The sequence below is a fragment of the Grampus griseus genome, assembly GCF_964374135.1.
Source record: "Grampus griseus genome assembly, chromosome: 11".
NCBI lineage: Eukaryota > Metazoa > Chordata > Mammalia > Artiodactyla > Delphinidae > Grampus > Grampus griseus.
The window spans coordinates 64,693,328-64,711,565 of NC_139005.1; the positions used below are offsets into that span (position 1 = coordinate 64,693,328).

Genomic DNA, 18,238 nt, shown 5'->3' on the forward strand with positions numbered 1-18,238 from the left:
ATAAACCTCTGTAGATCAAAACACTTCTTTTTGTATCATTTAAGGTTCTTTGACTGCAGTGGCAACAACTGATTGATTCTGGCTAGCTTAAGCACAACCAATTATTGGGAGAATTGGGGAATCAAGATTTTGTAGAATCAAGATGAAGCATTCAGCCAAGCCCTGGGAAGAAGGGAAACCAGCTTCTCTAGGTGTCAGTCACTAATGATTGAGTCAGCAACATCCGTTTCTCGTCTCGATGTGCCTCTATTTATGACTCAAATGCTATAGAAAGACATTCTCATTCATCTAAAGTGGGTTTTTCCTACACATGGGCCTGGTAAGAGTGAGGCACCTTTATTAAGAGTCACTCCAAGGCTGCGTAGGTGAGGCATTTCCTCAAGTGCATTAAGAGAGTTGTTATCAAAGTTGGAAGAGGGATGCTAAGAGCTCAGAAGAACAGGTGCCTACTACATTGTTCATTCATGGGAGTGATCCAGAGTAGTGAATTAAGAAAAATAAGTATATCAATGGTATTTTGATCCTAGTAAGAACAAATTACTCCTGAAATCTTATATTTCTGGTAAGATGGTTCTTCTGTGTCACTGTGCTTGGGAAAGTATAAAGCAATACACTCAGATAGTATTATTGTTTTTATGACCAAATAAGGAGATCCGTTTATTAAATCCTTATTTTCCTTGCTTCCTATTTTGTTTTACATAATGTATTTTTATTTTGATTTTATATGTGTACAGTAATCTGAACTGATAACTAGTTTGTTTTTAGCTCAGCTGCGGCTTTGCCTTTTTGTTTCACCTTTAGTTTGCAAATCCTGCACTGAACCTATTCCACTATGTACTGACGGAGAATTTCTCACTGTGGATCTTAATACTACACAGTTCTGTTGTCCTCAGTATTACTGTGGTAAGTATATTTTAACTAATTAAAAATATCTAGATATGTTCAATATTTAAGAAGGCCAGTGCATGTTAATTGTACTGTTATATGAGACCTTAGTTGAGTTCTAGCATATTAAATACATGTAATGTTTTCATACATCTAAGAGTGCTTCTTGGACAGTATTGTTACCTCCCCAAAATAGATGAGCTATGACTTTTCTCATCATCCTAGACTTTCTAGATATACACGTGATTCCATACCCTCTTCACCTCCTTTCTCTTCTTGCCCCCCTGCCATTTCTCAGGGCTCTTAACCTGATGAGTGTGTCCTAGTTCTACTACTGTTGTTGTATGTGCTTGTATTTGTTCGGTCCTTACCAACACACTGCAATTGGGTGATGGGAGAGGCAGCTCTGGGGAGATCCAAGTCCATGTATCACATCAGTAATGGCAGTGAACTAAATGGTAGCTAGTGAAAACCAGCAACTACGTGACGTTAATCTTTACTCATGTTATTTTTCTATTTAGTGTGTGAGCCAAATCTCTGTCCTACGCCACTACTCGACTGTGCACAAGATATGAAACTTGTGAAAGAAAATGTATCTGGTCAATGTTGTCCAATATGGCACTGTGGTAACTAATTTTCATATTTTAAAGTTTTACTAGAATGTATTAATATATACGATCAATATAAATATGTTGTTTTTTGCCTTTTAGAATGTAGCTGTGAAAGTCTTGTTGTGCCAACTTGTGAAGTGGTAAGAACACATATTTTTATTGAATTTTAATATAATTTAAATCAGTTTATTCTTCCTTTATTGCTTTCATTTCTGATTTCTTTTCAGAGTTAATGGAATTATTCTCTTTAAGTTGTACTGAAGTAGATTAAATCTTCTCTGATATTAGGGAGCAGTCAACATTTTAAATTATACTTGAGACAGGAAAGTACAATCAATATGTTATTTTTTTTTCCACTGGTGACTGAATCTACCAGCCTTATATCTACGTAAGTTCACTGGTCTTAAAATAAGCACAGTATTGAAAATATATTACCTCAATAATGAAAGGTTTTCCAATGATTCTTTAAGAAAGTGCACTAACAATGCATCTGTTTCAGAGGAGGAGGGGGTATAGACATGTAACTGTCTGTACCTTGTTAGGGGTTATGTATGAACATGCAAACCTTATAGAAATTCCAAAAATTTAATTTTTAGAAATAATAATTATGACTCTGGTATCACTTATTTAACCATTAGATGGAGGTTATGGTGCTTTACAAGTCTTTTTTTTTTTTCTTTAAATATTTACCTCCATGGTATGCCTCTAAGACTTGAGAAAGATAATATATTCCTGGCCTTATTTATCAAAGAAGACATGTTTTCTTTCACAAAGATTTTCTTTTTCTTTTCCTTCTCAAACAATGTATATCATTAAAAACTCATTCAGACTTTTCAGGCCAAGGCTATATTCAGGGGAATAAATGAGGCAGTTTTTAAAGTAACAGAACCCTTCTTAGGATGCCACTGTTTCATTTAAAAAGCAGGGTGCAAAGTTTCAGTTATGCGAAATGAATAAGTGCTGGGAGAACTGTTGTACAGCATAGTGACTATAGTTAACAGCACTGTATTGTAGACTTTAAAATTTGCTAAGTGTTCTTACCACAATATAATAATAATAATAAATAAGAGAGTGGGAGGAAACTTTTGGAGTTAATGGATAGGTCTATGGCATGGTGATATTTCATGATGTATACTTATCTCCAAATATGTCAAGTTGTATACATCAATTACGTACAGCTTTTTGTATGTCAAATAAATTAATTAAATTGTATTTTAAAAAAGTATTGGGCTTCCCTGGTGGCGCAGTGGTTGAGAGTCCGCCTGCTGATGCAGGGGACACGGGTTCGTGCCCCGGTCTGGGAGGATCCCACATGCCGCAGAGCAGTTGGGCCAGTGAGCCATGGCCGTTGGGCCTGCGCGTCCGGAGCCTTTCTCCGCAACAGGAGAGGCCACAACAGTGAGAGGCCCGCGTACCACAAAAAAAAAACAAAAACAAAGCATTAATCTAACATTTACTCTAATGATGAGTTACCATCTGTGATTTGCATACAATGTTTAAGCTTTACAAGTAACTTTCATAAAAATTCTCTTGGATTATTTTGTGTATACACTATATATATAACCTACAGAAAAGAGTGGAATTCTGATATTGTATTTTTCTCAAGTTCTTCACAGTTTACATAACAAGTTTTGTATATTATTTCATTGACTCTTTACAAAGTAGATATATTTAGCTCATTTTATAAGTAAGAAAACTGAGGTCTAGAGAGAGTAAATGATAGACTGAGATCTTCAGGAATTAGACGAAGGGTTGTGTCTAAATGCTCATGCAAGGCAATTTATTTTTAACATTCCTTGTTCTACAAAGGTATTGACCTGACCCATTGTTCCTGAAATTGCTAAATATTTGTTTCAGTGTCTAAGATGATATATATATATATATATATTTTTTTTTAATTTATTATTTATTTATTTATTTTTGGCTGCATTGGGTCTTTGTTGCTGTGTGGGCCCTCTCTAGTTGCAGAGAGCAGGGGCCACTCCTCGCCGCGGTATGCAGGCTTCTCATTGCGGTGGCCTCTCGCTGCGGAGCACAGGCTCTAGGCGCGCGGGCCCCAGCAGTTGTGGCTCGTGGGCTCTAGAGCACAGGCTCAGTAGTTGTGGCGCACGGGCTTAGCTGTTCCGCGGCATGTGGGATCCTCCCGGGCCAGGGATCGAACCCGTGTCCCCTGCATTGGCAGGCAGATTCCCAACCACTGCGCCACCAGGGAAGTCCCTAAGGTGATATATTTTAAAAAAGCACTATCTAATCTTTTGGAGTAATTTATGCAGTGGGGGAGTTTGATTTATTATTATTTTTAACTCTGTATTCCAGTATTTTATTTCCAATCCCATTAGAATTGTATAATGACTAAAAGTCATAAAACATCAAAGGCGTTAATGTCTATGAAACTACTTTACATCTCGTAAAGCACTATAAAAAGTGAGATATTATTAACTTATGGAGAAAAGTGCCTTTTATATATTACTATGAATTTGAGTTATTTTTTGTGTCAAGAATCAAATTAGTTTTTATTACTGATGTCATATGAAAATTAAACACACCCAGGAAAAGTTGATGTTTAAAATACAATCCTTGAAACTTTAAGCCTGAGTCCTACACTTGAGAAGAACCTGTACCATTTCCCTAGTAGGGAAAAGTTTAAGCATTGGTCATAACAGCAAATTACTAACAGCTAAAGGTTATAGCACTTTCTGTACATCAGCTTGTTTTAAGCTCTTTACATATGTTGATCCATTTATTTCTTTCAACAATTCTGAGGCAGACGGTATTATTATCCCCATTTTACAGATGAGGAAGGTGAGGAGCAGACTGGCTAAGTAATCTGCCCTAGATGACAGAGCTATTAAGTAGCAGAGCATGATTGGCACAAGGGCAGTCTTGTTCCTGTGCCTGTGCTACTAATCATTGTACTACACTCTTCTGCTCTTGTTTTATATGCTAAAGAAGCCTTGCTCTGATGCAGACATCAGAGTTCTGGACCACCTCTACAGAGCAGATCAAGAACATTTTCATCAAGAGAATTTTCTAGGGTTAGCAAGCATTCTTTTATCTCTAATTGCCCACTAGAAGCTCAGAATCTAACAATATAATTTTAAAGTTAGGACAAATCATAAAGATCATCTTATCCACCTTCACTCATTTAATAGATAAGGAAATTTAAGTTTAGAGAGATTGAGTGGTCTATGATCACATTTTTATTGTATTTTCTATAGGCTACTAATTAAATGACCACTGGGTTAATCAAAGCTTGTTCACTGTCAAATATTTTTATGAACTTGCTATGTGGCTGTGGGGTAGGAAACTTATTAGATGTTATATTGTGCATTTTTTTACAATGGTAATATAATAAGCCATATTGATAAGTCATATAATAATATCTTTCTAATAGGGAGAATTTCATGCAATAGACCTCAACTTTCAGAGTGACTGTGGATGTGTACAGTATCTCTGTGGTAACTATGTTTTTTGAAACTTTTAAATGATAATGAATATTATTGATATCTGTTGTTTACTATGAATAAATTAAAAATAAGTTTTGAGATGTACTACACATTTTAAGCCATTGGCCAGTTTTTAAGTATAAAAAGTATACTTTTTATTTTTCAATTTCCTCTTTTGTAATATTCCTAAATGTTCTGAGAAACTTGGTAACAGGACATAAAAATGATTCATTTTCAGAGGCTTCACAGAATTTAAAGTTGATGCCAGGGTTCTTTTTAGTGTATATAATTTAATTTAAAAGTAGACAACATCTAAAAGAGATTTTTGCTCACTGTTTTATTATTGTTGATGTTAACACTGCAAAGCATAAGGTTGATTTTTCTATGAAATAACAAATCTTCATATTAAGTATTAGTAGGTTAATAGAAAATAAACTTTTGTTTAATAGCTTAAAACTTTTGTATTTTTATATGAGGGAAGAGTTAAATCCTATGTTCACAAGGCACAAAGAGCTTCTGAGCTGCATTCTTCATCACTATTCTAGCCTACTATGAGCCACTTTTAATGATGTGATAGCACATTATATCACCTACCTTCATCATAAAGTATGATTTATATGACTTTATTTTGCAACACAAAAAATTGAAAAATTTCTCTCAAAATAACAAAAAACATGAAATGTTACACAATCCCTTCATGAAGAGACCTACTGTTATTGATTTAGATTTTGCCTCCATTTATATCCACTCCCCAAAATTGTCATGTTATGTTTCCAGAAGAGGGAACAGCAAGTAGCTTGATGATCACTTTGGGCTAAAATTCTGGAATCTGCTATAAAGTATAGTTTTTAGAGGCAGTTCAAACAGTGTATAGCAGTTGAGTTTAGGAATCAATTTCTTACTCTGTGTTAAGGAATAAATGCTACATTCATTATTAAGTGAACTCTTGAGCTGTTAACAATATATAAAGGTAAAGATCTTTACTGGTTTTGAAAAAATTGCATATCACAATAAAAACATAAACTTAAATAAAAGTTCCAATGATCAGTTAATAAAAAACTTAATATACTACTTTTTGTTGACTTTTTTTGTTTTCTTAGAAAAGGATGATGTGTGTGTGTTTCAAGAAGTATCAGTATTGAATCCTGGCCAATCTATGATAAAGTATTTGGAAGGGGACTTTTGTTACATGGTAGAGTGTCTAGAAGAGAAAGATAACCTTACAGGCTTCCACACTTTGAATTTTACAATGTTGAATTGTTCAAAAGAATGTGATGTTGTAAGTATTCTTTGTAAGTCATTCTGGTGAGAGTTAATTAATCTTTAAATGGCAGCTGTAGAATTTGAATGAGTGAATACTCCATAAGTTAAAAATATACACTTGAATAGTTCTTTAATAATCTTTTAATTTGTAACTTATCTATATAATGCAGTTTCCTTTTCCTGTGTATAACCTTGAGCTTCAGGAATCTTATTACCTATACAGCTTGTTTGACCTGAGCTTGTTAAATCTACTTGATGAATCTTGGTTGCTAGATGTAAAGGTTAACATCTACTTCACTTCTAATACAGCTATATAAAGTCAGTTATTATTTGAAGTGCTTCAAATTCAACCTCAGAAATGCTTTACAGGTGCTCTGAGACAGCATAGGTTGTATTGGGAAGCACTTTCAGAATGAATTCATTAAAAATATCAGTATTGTTATTGGCTAATTCAAATTATTATTATTATGCACAGCACCAGGTATACACTCCATCGCCAAGTGATTATGATTGTTGTGGTACCTGCAAAAATGTATCCTGCAAATTTCAAATGGAAAATGGAACATCAGTTATATATGAGGTATGAATTTCTTCGTTCCTAAAATGTGCTCCATGGGTAGCTGTCTGTGCTATTTTCTAAAGAAGCTGTTCCATAAATTTGAAAAATATCACTCACACACACACATAGTGTTCCACATACAACAAACACACCCATATACAGCATGCTTACAACACACAAGACATAGTTACATTTTAAAGTATCTGATTTCTGTTGTAAAGGAGCATGTTAAAATGGTTTCTCAAACTTATTTTATCATAGATCCTTACTTTTTTCCCCAGATGTTAGGAATGGACTTTGAGAAATGTTGATTTCTAATAATTAGAACAAAGGAAAAGAACAATGTTATTTTATTCACTCATTTGAAATGAAACATTTTGATAGAAATCTGAAACTCAAGTTGTTAGCACTTTATTATTTCAGGTATCAAAGATTTCAGTGGGTAAATATGACAAAAGATTAAGAATATTTGAAAAAATTTTTAAAAAGAAGATCCCAAGAGTAATGAATGCTATACCACATCTTTCTGCCCAAACCAATAAAATTATTATTCAGAATTCTTCTGTTATCTCATAATAACTCTATGGAGGTTTGAAGACTGACCTACTCCTTTCCTTTTTTAGAATAGAAGAATGGAACCATGATTAGTACAGTTGTTAGTGATGTCATCAGATTTAGGAGGCTCACAAATTCTGTTTATAATTTACATTACCTGAAGGTAGTTCCAATTTATTATTGCTATCCTTAAATTTTTTCCATTAATAGTTTCATTATATGGAGGTCTTATTTATGTTGTTCTTAAGTACAAGGGATTACTCATAGACCCAAAAGAAAAAGAGATTTCTCCAATCCTGTGCATTTTATTAAATAAGAAAAGTGAACAATTATCTTATTGTTTCATAGTCTATTGTTTTATAATTATGTGAAAAATAGTGTTATTGATTTAAATAATGTTGTTGATATTGTTTATTTGTTTAATCATAGCAATATTTGTTTCATATTATATCATTTTAAAGAGGGAGACTTGAAAAAGGAAGCTTATAAAATGAGGAGACATAGGTGTGAGAGAAAAGGAATCAGAGACTACTTGAAAATATACAGTCATGTGGGGATTTAGTGAAAGAGCAACATAAACTCTATAGATGTCAGTAATCCTGTGATAGCCCTGAAATTTAAATGAAAGATTAAATTATGTTTAGAATATTTTTTGAGAACACAACAAGTAATGTAATATAGGCAAACATATATGAAGATTGTTAACTCTTGGCTCTTTCAAAGATAAGCTTTAGTTATCTAGAAATCTAATTCTTATGGAACAAGTAATTTTTGATTTCAGATAAATTAGATAGTACTATTTGAATTGAATATTAGAATTAATATTCAAATTTGAATGTTTTATCTTCTTTTATACCTGGACTTGTAGATCTTTTCCAGTTGAGATTCGTAGAAGACCTGATGATATTTATACATTAAAATAGAATCTACAGAAAATAAAGTTTGTCAGAATTCTTTGCTGGTTCACAAGGAATCTTCAAGTCAAAGTCTGACTAGCATTTTAAAATGCAGGTTATAAAATAAAAAAATATATCAACAATTACAGCCTAATAATTATATAATAGTTATTTTCAGCTGATTTTATTTCTAAATAGGAATTCTGAAATCAAGAATGAAATAAACACTTAGGGACTCCCCTGGTGGCACAGTGATTAGGAATCCGCCTGCCAATGCAGGGGACTTGGGTTCGAGCCCTGGTCCAGGAAGACCCCACATACCACGGAGCAACTACTCCTGAGCCTGAGTGGCACAACTACTGAAGCCCTGAGTGGCACAACTACTGAAGCCCATGCAACTACTGAGCCTGAGTGGCACAACTACTGAAGCCCATGCACCTAGAGCCTGTGCTCCACAACAAGACAAGCCACCACGATGAGAAGCCCGCGCACCACAACAAAGAGTAGCCCTGCTCGCCACAACTAGAGAAAGCCCATGCACAGCAAAAAAGACCCAATGCAGCCAAAAATAAATAAATAAAATAAATAAATTTTTAAAAAAAGAATGAAGTAAACACTTAGTATGTTGAAAAAGTTGTTAAAAGAATAGGGATATGTTTAAAAATAACCAGAAGGTATAGAAAACTAGAACCACAGGTGAATAATCACTATCATCCAAAGATTTTTAAATTTTTTGGTGATAAGGGGGTAGAAGGAAAAATAAACAAACCTCAAGAGAGGAGGTGTACTAAGTATTATGACTTGTTGTTTTATAATTAGTAAGGGAATATGAGAACAAGACCTTTGACACTTGGCCACGTTAGATAATTAATTTTGTAGTAGAAAAGGATACCTATTTGCTTCTTTCCTCTCTGTTGCTTTGTTTCACATTTACATCTTGGTTCTAGTATGAAACCAAAACACCCCCCCCACACACATACCACATATATGTATTTTTAATTATTTTAGATAAGTTTGGGGACATTGCCAGATGGACATTTTATGTTACAAGAAGCTCTCTGAATCTTGACTTTTGATTCAGTAGGATAGGAAACACTCTACTTAAGAAATATAGCAGATTTTAATAAGCAAACAGTAACTTTCTCTTTTATTTTTAGGAGGGGAGTACCTGGAACTATAATTGTACCACATTTGAATGTGTTAAGACTGATGAAGGGACGATGATTCTGAAGTACAGTATGGTCTGTCCCCCTTTTAATGAGACTGAATGCAAAATGGTTTGTACCTTGTTATAGCTAAGAAAATTTGGCATTAAATATAATTTAGAAAATACACATTAATATGTTTTCCAAGGTCATACATACATACATTATGGCTTATTTATTTTGCTAAATGTTTTATTTTCATGTATACATAAAAGCTCTGTTATATTTTCTCATTTTGACACTTTGAGTTATATATGGCATTCCAAATAATTTTGAGTCTCCCTGAATGGACATGATGCTATGTCTGGGTTTTTAATATGTAGACCAAAGGATTATTGAAAAATCCTTTGATCAGCTAACTTAGCTTCTTCTTTCCATATGGATTAATAAACTAATCAATCAGAACTTGGTCAAATTTCTCTTTCTTAAACACACAGCAGATTTATGCTGTCATTCGCTGTTTAAAGCATACTAGCCTAAGTGAAATTTGCCGTAGTTTCTCTGAGCATGGGCCACTGTGAAACTCAGCACATGCCAGAGCATTGCTGATTCTTTAGTTTTGCTCTTCCAATTCCCTTTTCTCTCGTAGAAGAGCCTATTGGGAGAGTAGATTTTCGAAAGTCACACAATTTTTAAAAAAAGATTCTTTGTAGCCTTAATTATTTAGGAGATAATAATCCCTAATGAAAAGTAAGCTTTATTCTGTTGTGCGAGGCAATATTTTTCTTTAAGTGTGGAGAAATAGCACAGTTTCACTTTTTTTTCATGATGTGCCGTTTTAGTGATGATGGTTAGCTAGTTGGTTGGCTAGTGAGATACAATATGTACTAAAGTAATAGAATTTCAGCTCTTGAAGGAATCTTAGGCATCATCTTATTTCACAGATTCATTTTTATAGAATAAATTCTTTTATTTGAATTACAATTAGCAAGTTACTAAAAGCAATTAGCAACTTACTGTAAGAATTCCAAAATAGATGAAATTTTCTTAATTTAGCCTTTGTCAAGAGACATCCTGAAGTGGGGAATTTTTTTTGAATAATAAAATATTAAAGAAAAAGAGACATCATTTTAACATTCAGTTATATTCAGGAACTCAGTCTAGTCTCAAAAAGTAGTTCAGATTGTTTCGAGGAGTTTAAAAGATATAATGGCCTCTATTTAGAGTCCCTATTAGTACTTTGATTTGGTAAGAAAATCTTTTGTGGTATTTAAAATGGGTTCTTTTAAGTAAGTTAATCCTTTTGCACTTTTTCATATTACTAATGAAGAAATAACAAATTTTAAACAAAATATCTGCTCCTAATTTTACAAACAAAAATTCTTATTAGAAATTGTTAAATTTCAATCATCTTTCTGTAAAGTCTTTGTGATATTTAGTAAAAATATTGAGAAAGTTGTTTTTTTATTTCTAGTTTAGGATGAAATGACAAAACACTGAATTTTAACATTATTCCTTTTTTCTTCCTAGAATGAAGGGATTGTAAAGCTTTATAATGAAGGCTGTTGCAAGATCTGTAAGTGAAGACAAATTATATACATTAATTTGATTAGTTTTAATTGCTCATGATTATTATTTTTTCACATAAAATTCAGTTCCTATGTTGCAATGAGGGAAACAAATTTTATAATGTTTATTATTTAAATGTTTTTGTCATGCGGTTGATTATTTTGTAATTTAATCTTTATCTTCTGGAGCATAAGTTTTTAATTGAGATGAATTTTAATTTAAATATTAGAAATTTATTGTTGCATTTTTCAAAAGGTATTGCACAGGATTTCAGTAGGTTTTAAGTTTGAAAGTGCCCTATGGTCAAATGTGCTTTGAACAGGCTGAACTACACAAAGGAGGTTATGATGAGACGTCAATAAGGATATAGAAAGTGTGATATTTTCCAAACCTATTTGAACAAATCTATGGTTCTGTATAATATATTTGAGAAATACCAATTTAGTCAATTATATTTAAATCATATATATAAAACTTCCCATAATTATTTTGACAAAATTATGTGCATGCAATATATTTATTTGAATTATAAGGTTTATTTCATAGTGCATTTTAATGATTTTAAGGACTGAAATAGAATAGAGGGGTATTCATGCAACCATTTTTATTTATGTGTTTATGATTTTATTTTTTGTGTCATGAATTTATGTCAAGAAAAACGTTTTAGAGGGGAGTGGAGGAGTGCTGCTTCATGGGTATGGGGTTTCTTTCTGGGGTGATGAAAATGTTCTGATATTGGATAAGGTGGTGGATGTACAACATTTTGTATGTATTAAATGCTACTAAATTGTGTATTTAAAAATGGTTAGTTTTATTTTAATGCAAATTTCACTTTAATAATAGAAAAAAATGTTCAATCTCACATATAATAAAGTTATTAAAATCCAATGAAAATACTAAAACAAAAAAAAAGAAAAAAGTTTTAGGAAACTTGGCATAAATAGTAATTTTAACATTGTTTAGAGAAGCTTTTGGGGAAAAAGTCTACAACACAATTCAGGTTAATAATGCCACTGTGTAGGGTTGGATTTTTAGACACAAATTATCATGCCTCTCAAGGGAGATTTCTGAACTTCTTTCATGAAGGGCTAAATCCCATAAATATGTAAGAATAGTCTTGTCTATTTAAAGGTGTTAGTCATATTGAAAACAATATTAAAATGTATTAGGGACTTACCTGGTGGCACAGTGGTTAAGAATCTGCCTGCCAATGCAGGGGACACGGGTTTGATCCCTCGTCCGGGAAGATCCCACATGCCGCGGAGTAACTAAGCCTGTGTGCCATAACTACAGAGCCTGCGCTCTAGAGTCCGCGAGGCACAACTACTGAAGCCCGCGCGCCTAGAGCCTGTGCTCCACAACAAGAGAAGCCACCGCAATGAGAAGCCCGTGCACCTCAACGAAGAGTAGCCCCCGCTCACTGCAACTAGAGAAAGCCAGCGCGCAGCAACGAAGACCCAACGCAGTGAAAAATAAATAAATTAATTAATTAAAAATAAAATAAAATAATTATCTTTAAAAAAATAAATTAAAATTTTGATGAAACATAAGTAAAATATATATTATTGAACATAATAACAGCTTATAAATCAGAAACTCACCTGTTTTCTACTGACAATTTATTTCTCACAAAATTCCAATGATGGGTTCTGCATTTATCCTGATTTTCAGTTTAGAGAGTTTAAGTAACTCATCTAAGTCATACCTCTTGTGGGATTTCCCTCCAGGCCTGATCTCACAGCCTGCTTCTTAACCGCTAGTGATATTCTGGAACATCATCAGTATAAGTTTTAGGAGAGGGCAGAGGCTGACTGATGATGTCTGCTCATCAGTGCAGGGCTGGAACGACAGAGTCTATTTACATGAGGTGTGAAAAGTAAAATCCAACACATTCATACCCACCCACAACAAACATTCGGATGTCCAATTTGTTCTTGTATTCATTTGCTGGGGCTGCTGTTAACAAAATACCAGAAACTGGGTGACTTAGCAGAAATTGATTGTCTCAAAGTTCTGGAGGTTAGAAGTCTAAAACAAAGGTGTCAGCAGGGTTGATACCCTCTGAGGGCTGTGAGGGAAGGGTCTCCTCCAGGCCTCTCTTCTTGGCTTGTTAGACGGCCATCTTCATGTTCACATGGTGTTCTCCTTGTAAGTGGATCTGTTTCCAAATTTCCAGTCATAAGGACACCAGTCATATGAATTAGGGCCCACCCTAATGACCTCTTTTTCACTTGATTACCTCTGAAAAAAACCCTATCTCCAAATAAGGTCACATTCTGAGGCACATAGGAGTATTTGGAAGACAGAATTCAACCCATAACAGCTATATTGCCAGGATTTTAGTGGGTAATAGAGTACCACTTAATGCTTTTTAATTACTGGGGCTCTTAGACACATACTAATGAAAATTTTTGCTCATTAGAAATGAGCAGTTTTTCATTGTTTTCTCTGAATCAAATGTAAACTAATGTGTATCAAGTAGTCATTGTATCAAGAACTCAATGAGTGAAATTTAGGCTCCAGAATCTAAGGAAGTTTATATTTTTATGCTCTCATGTCTTTTTCCTTCTGCTTCTTTAGATTCTAGACTCTTCCACAGGTATGAGATATAGGAATAGAATCACATTGCAATGTAAACACCTTGAATTCTGTAACCCCATTTTAACTATTAGAGAAGTGAGTGTATTTATGTTATCTGAGGGCAGACAGGGGAAGATCTGTTTGACTTGACCGTATTGCTACTCTTGATTGTCCGTCACGCGTCAACACTCTATTAAACCCATAGCAGACAGTACTGCAACGAATCTTCACCACAGTTCTGGAAGGTAGGTGGGGAGGTAGGTATGGTTTCCCTACAGGTGAGGAAATGAAGGTTCAGAAAAGTGTATCACGCTAATCAATAATACTCAGTAGATTTAGGCCTCTCCAGTGCCTGGCCTCAGGATATTTCAATTTTGCCAAGCTCTTTGAAGTACAGAATAATAACAAGCCCCCTCATTTTCTCTCATCTGATGTATAAGGCCTTGTGAAGTAGTTTCTGCTTTGGCATTAGAGAACCCCCGTCTGTAGTCTTCGCTTTTGGGTGACCAGGCTTTATCAGAGAGACTGTGGATATTGCGTATTGTTGCAGGTGCTATGCTAAGCAAAATGTGTTACAATAAAGTCTCTGAGGAATAAATAGGAAATGGCTCTTGGCACGAACAAATCCAGCCAACTAACAATACATTTATGCTGTCCCAGTTTCATTCATTGAATGAGTTAACACAAACAGATTTTTACTGAGTGCCTCTCACGTACCAGACACCCTTTTAAAAGGGCACTGGGACCATGATAGAGGATGAAACAATATCTGCATGCATAGTGTATGTTATCAAGAAGGGGAAGAAACAATAAGAGGTAAATATATACTATTATGTCAGGTAGTGATGAATGGTGTAAAGAACAATAGCGCAGAATAAAAGTGATGGAGAGGGAGGGAAATTGGGTTGTTCATTTAAGTGCGTGATTAGAGAATGCCTCTGTGATGAGGTGTCATTTGAATAGGGACTGAATGTCCTTGGGAGCCAGCCAGGTAGAGTGAAGAGTGTTCAAGGTGGAGGAAATGGCAAAGTACAGTCACAGCACAGGGATGAAAGTGATAGAAGAAGATAAGGATCTTATAGGTCATGTCAAAGATGGTTTCCTTCTTGACTATTCTTTGTTTTAAAACTTATGAGACTAGAAGGGCTAATGAAGTAACCACTGGGTGAAAGCATCATAAGGAACAAAACAGCCTGCCCTCTGCCACCAACACTGAGCCTCAGTCCACACCGTATTTGGGAGGTCGGGGAAAGGAGAAAGAACAAGCATAGGAGATTGAGGAGGAGCCACAAAGAGATGGGAGGCAGAGCAAAGAGTACGCTCTGGAAGCCAAGTGCAGAAAGTGTATCCAGGAGGAGAGAGTGATGGACTGAGTCAAACACTGCTGAGAAGTCAAGTAGGATGAGAACTGAGATGTGATCTTTGACAATAGTAATTGAAAGTCATAGATGACCTTGAAAAGAACAGTTTAATTTCAGGCAGTCTTTGCTACCCATCTCTGCTTCAACCAGAGTGGCTTAACTTTTATATACTTCACATGTTGGGATTTCATACAAGCATTTATTTTATTTTATTTTATTTTTTTATTTTGCGGTACGCGGGCCTCTCACTGTTGTGGCCTCTCCCATTGCGGAGCACAGGCTCCGGACGCGCAGGCTCAGCGGCCATGGCTCACGGGCCTAGCCGCTCCGTGGCATGTGGGATCTTCCCGGACTGGGGCACGAACCCGTGTCCACTGCATCGGCAGACAGACTCTCAACCACTGCGCCACCAGGGAAACCCTCAAGCATTTATTTTAAATAAAGATTTTGCGACTAAACTCATTTGAAGATTGGAGCTCTAATTCCAGTCTTTTGCAAACAAGGAAACTCAGAATGATTTAGTCTCTTTCCTAAAATGACAGAGCAAGTTAGTAACAGAGTGAGATGAGAACCTTGGTTGTTTTGTATCCTGATTCAGGGATTACATTCTCTGTCATACAGCATTAACTATATATTATTGGGTGTATTATCAAGTGATAATACATCATGCACACAGAAGCATATTAATAGATTAATTAATACAAAGTGTTTTCATTAGAAATTGTGACATCATTTCAGAGCCATAAAATCAAGTATGAGTCATCCATACATTTCAACATGGTTGATAATAATTCAGTTACATTCTTGAATTTTACATTAATATCCATTAAGATAATGTGATTTTAAATCTATCAGTTTATATTTTAAAATTGATTTATATATATGTATGTATGTATGCCTTAATTATGTACATGTATATTTACCTGTACATGTAAATATATATTACATTAAAATATAATGCATAAATATTACATTAAATATAATAATAAATATACACCTGACACGGGTTGATGTTAGCATTACTCCATGTGTGGAATATGTTTGATTTATGATTATGATAATCATTCTGAGACAATAAGATAAAGAGATAAATATAAAGCTAGAAAATATATGAGAAAAGAAGTTGAAAATAAATATTAACATACACTATGTAAGAGTAAAATTATCACTATCTCTTATTATAGAAATATGTTTTATATAAATATATCAGTTTTCAATTATAAATATATTCATATGTTTAATTGAATTAAGAAACAATTTGATACGGACTTTTGATGAATAAATACATTCTGTATTTTATCAGGCAAACGAGATGAAAGAATATGCCAGAAAGTGATTATTAGATCAATCATAAGGAAACAGGACTGTATAAGTCAAACCTCTGTAAGTGGAAAAATATCATTTGTTACATAAAGCGTATGTGTCTTTCCAGAAGTATATGTGTCACAGCACTGGTAAGTTTGTAAGCCAACAAAATGCCAACATTTAAAATATTTAACTTTTGGAGATTATTCCTACATTCTAATATTAAAATATTCTGTTTGTGAAGAAGTATGAATTATTCTTGGCATAAATAATCAACAGTTCTGAATGTTAATTGCAATACAGAGAGATGGAAATTTAAACCTAAATATATTTAACCACATATTGTCTTAAGTGTGTAATTTTAATCAGCAAAAATAGTCTTAGTTCTAACTTTTCCCACTTTAATAAGACCTGTCTGATTCTGTAGTCTACTTAATTGTGATACAATACAGGTTACAATAGAATCATTAGATTGTGATTACTGTATTCCACAGATCTGTCTAGTTATGTGTGCACATTTCATACTTTGAGTTATGTCAGATTGCCATCTTGGACAAACAATGTGCTACCTTAGTGGAATCAATATCACTGTTTTAAAATTTTTTAAACAATTTTCTCATCTCTTCTTACAGATAAATGTTGCATCTTGCGATGGAAGGTGCCCATCAGCTACCATATTTAACATCAATATTGAGAGCCATCTAAGATTCTGTAAGTGTTGTCGTGAAAATGGGGTGCGCAACTTTACTGTGCCACTGTATTGCTCAGGCAATGGCACTGAAGTCCTGCACACTCTCCAGGAACCTATAGACTGCACATGCCAGTGGAATTAAATTCTTGGATTCCAAGAACTCTATGCAACATCATAAGGTCAAATGGAGTTAATTTTTATCACTCTTTTTAAGGCACTGGGCAGATTTATACTGTTTAATAATGTATTTTTCAGACTATGGGATATGGCAATTTAACACTTGCTACAAAATAAATAAAATTTCCAGGAAAAACTTCATTTATTGACTTAGTCTATTTTAGAGAATCAAATGATTTTAAGGTGTTCAGCTGAAATGCTGTTATGTATATAATTGCAGCATGCAATTATATTCTCATCTATTAGAAGGTTGTTTTGTAGGATTCTTTCAGTTTCACTCAATAGTTTTTTCTTTTTAATTTGAAAAGTCTGCCATAGCTATTCGAATTAAGATACTCTTCATTGCTACTGTTTATTCTGGTAAATGTAATCAGTTAATAGTGGCATCTGGATAGTCATAAAGAGTGGTACGCTTAGAGACTGATCATAGAACAATAGGATTTTAGATTATTTGAAGTCTGAGTGGATATTAGGAATGTTATTGCAAATTTCCCTTATTTTGCAAATTTATCAGATAACCAGAGAAGCTATGTGACTTGTACAAATTCATCCAGTGTAATGATATAGTGAATTCATGTTAACAGCTGATTTAAGTCTACATCTTTGACATTCCAGCAATATGTTCTTTCCTTTTGAACAGTATGGTAAGGTGTGTATCACAGAACCTTTTATTCTTAAGGAGTTTGCTTTGCCTAGAATTAAGAATTTTAAACTCAATTCCTTTAAAAACAAGGAAAAAATGCCACACATACATATGTATATACATACATGTAATAGTTACCTGAATAATAAGGAACGGGGAAATGTAGCATCATTTGCTAAATAGAGGAGGGATATCTCGGGCTTTTATTTTTTGTACCATTAAAACTGTTTTCAAATATGTTGTTATTATTTAACATTTAGTTAGCTATTTACTGTCTCATAGACGTCTGATATTTGAGATGTATTTGCCTAACTATTGAAGTTGCATGCTATTTTTCTGTTCATGCTGCTGTTTTGCCAATGAAGGATGAAATAAAATGATTTGAATGTATTAGTAGTTCTACAGTGGAATGCCGCACTTTTTAAAGACAGTAGATTATTGACATTTGCAAGGAATATATTCTAAGATCTTTGCAAACCCCCCAATTGTTTGCCACTTATAGTATATAATTATCTGATTCTCCTCATCTGTAAAAAGGAGAGAATGCCCCAC

The 18,238-nt window shown here is 34.0% G+C and overlaps 1 protein-coding gene across 2 annotated transcripts in view; it reads left to right on the forward strand.

Annotated features, from left to right (window-relative positions):
* OTOGL (otogelin like) overlaps nt 1-17,008 on the forward strand; it is a gene marked incomplete at both ends in the record, with an annotated part of 147,726 nt that extends 130,718 nt beyond the window's left edge. For both annotated transcript variants that reach the window (XM_082665792.1, XM_082665793.1), the window contains 10 exons: nt 802-903; nt 1,407-1,511; nt 1,596-1,636; nt 4,891-4,954; nt 6,043-6,221; nt 6,681-6,785; nt 9,373-9,492; nt 10,891-10,936; nt 16,174-16,253; nt 16,808-17,008. In XM_082665792.1, coding sequence (XP_082521918.1) covers nt 802-903; nt 1,407-1,511; nt 1,596-1,636; nt 4,891-4,954; nt 6,043-6,221; nt 6,681-6,785; nt 9,373-9,492; nt 10,891-10,936; nt 16,174-16,253; nt 16,808-17,008 — 1,043 coding nt within the window. The remainder of the gene's footprint in view (nt 1-801; nt 904-1,406; nt 1,512-1,595; nt 1,637-4,890; nt 4,955-6,042; nt 6,222-6,680; nt 6,786-9,372; nt 9,493-10,890; nt 10,937-16,173; nt 16,254-16,807) is intronic.
* Nucleotides 17,009-18,238: the final 1,230 nt, after the last annotated feature.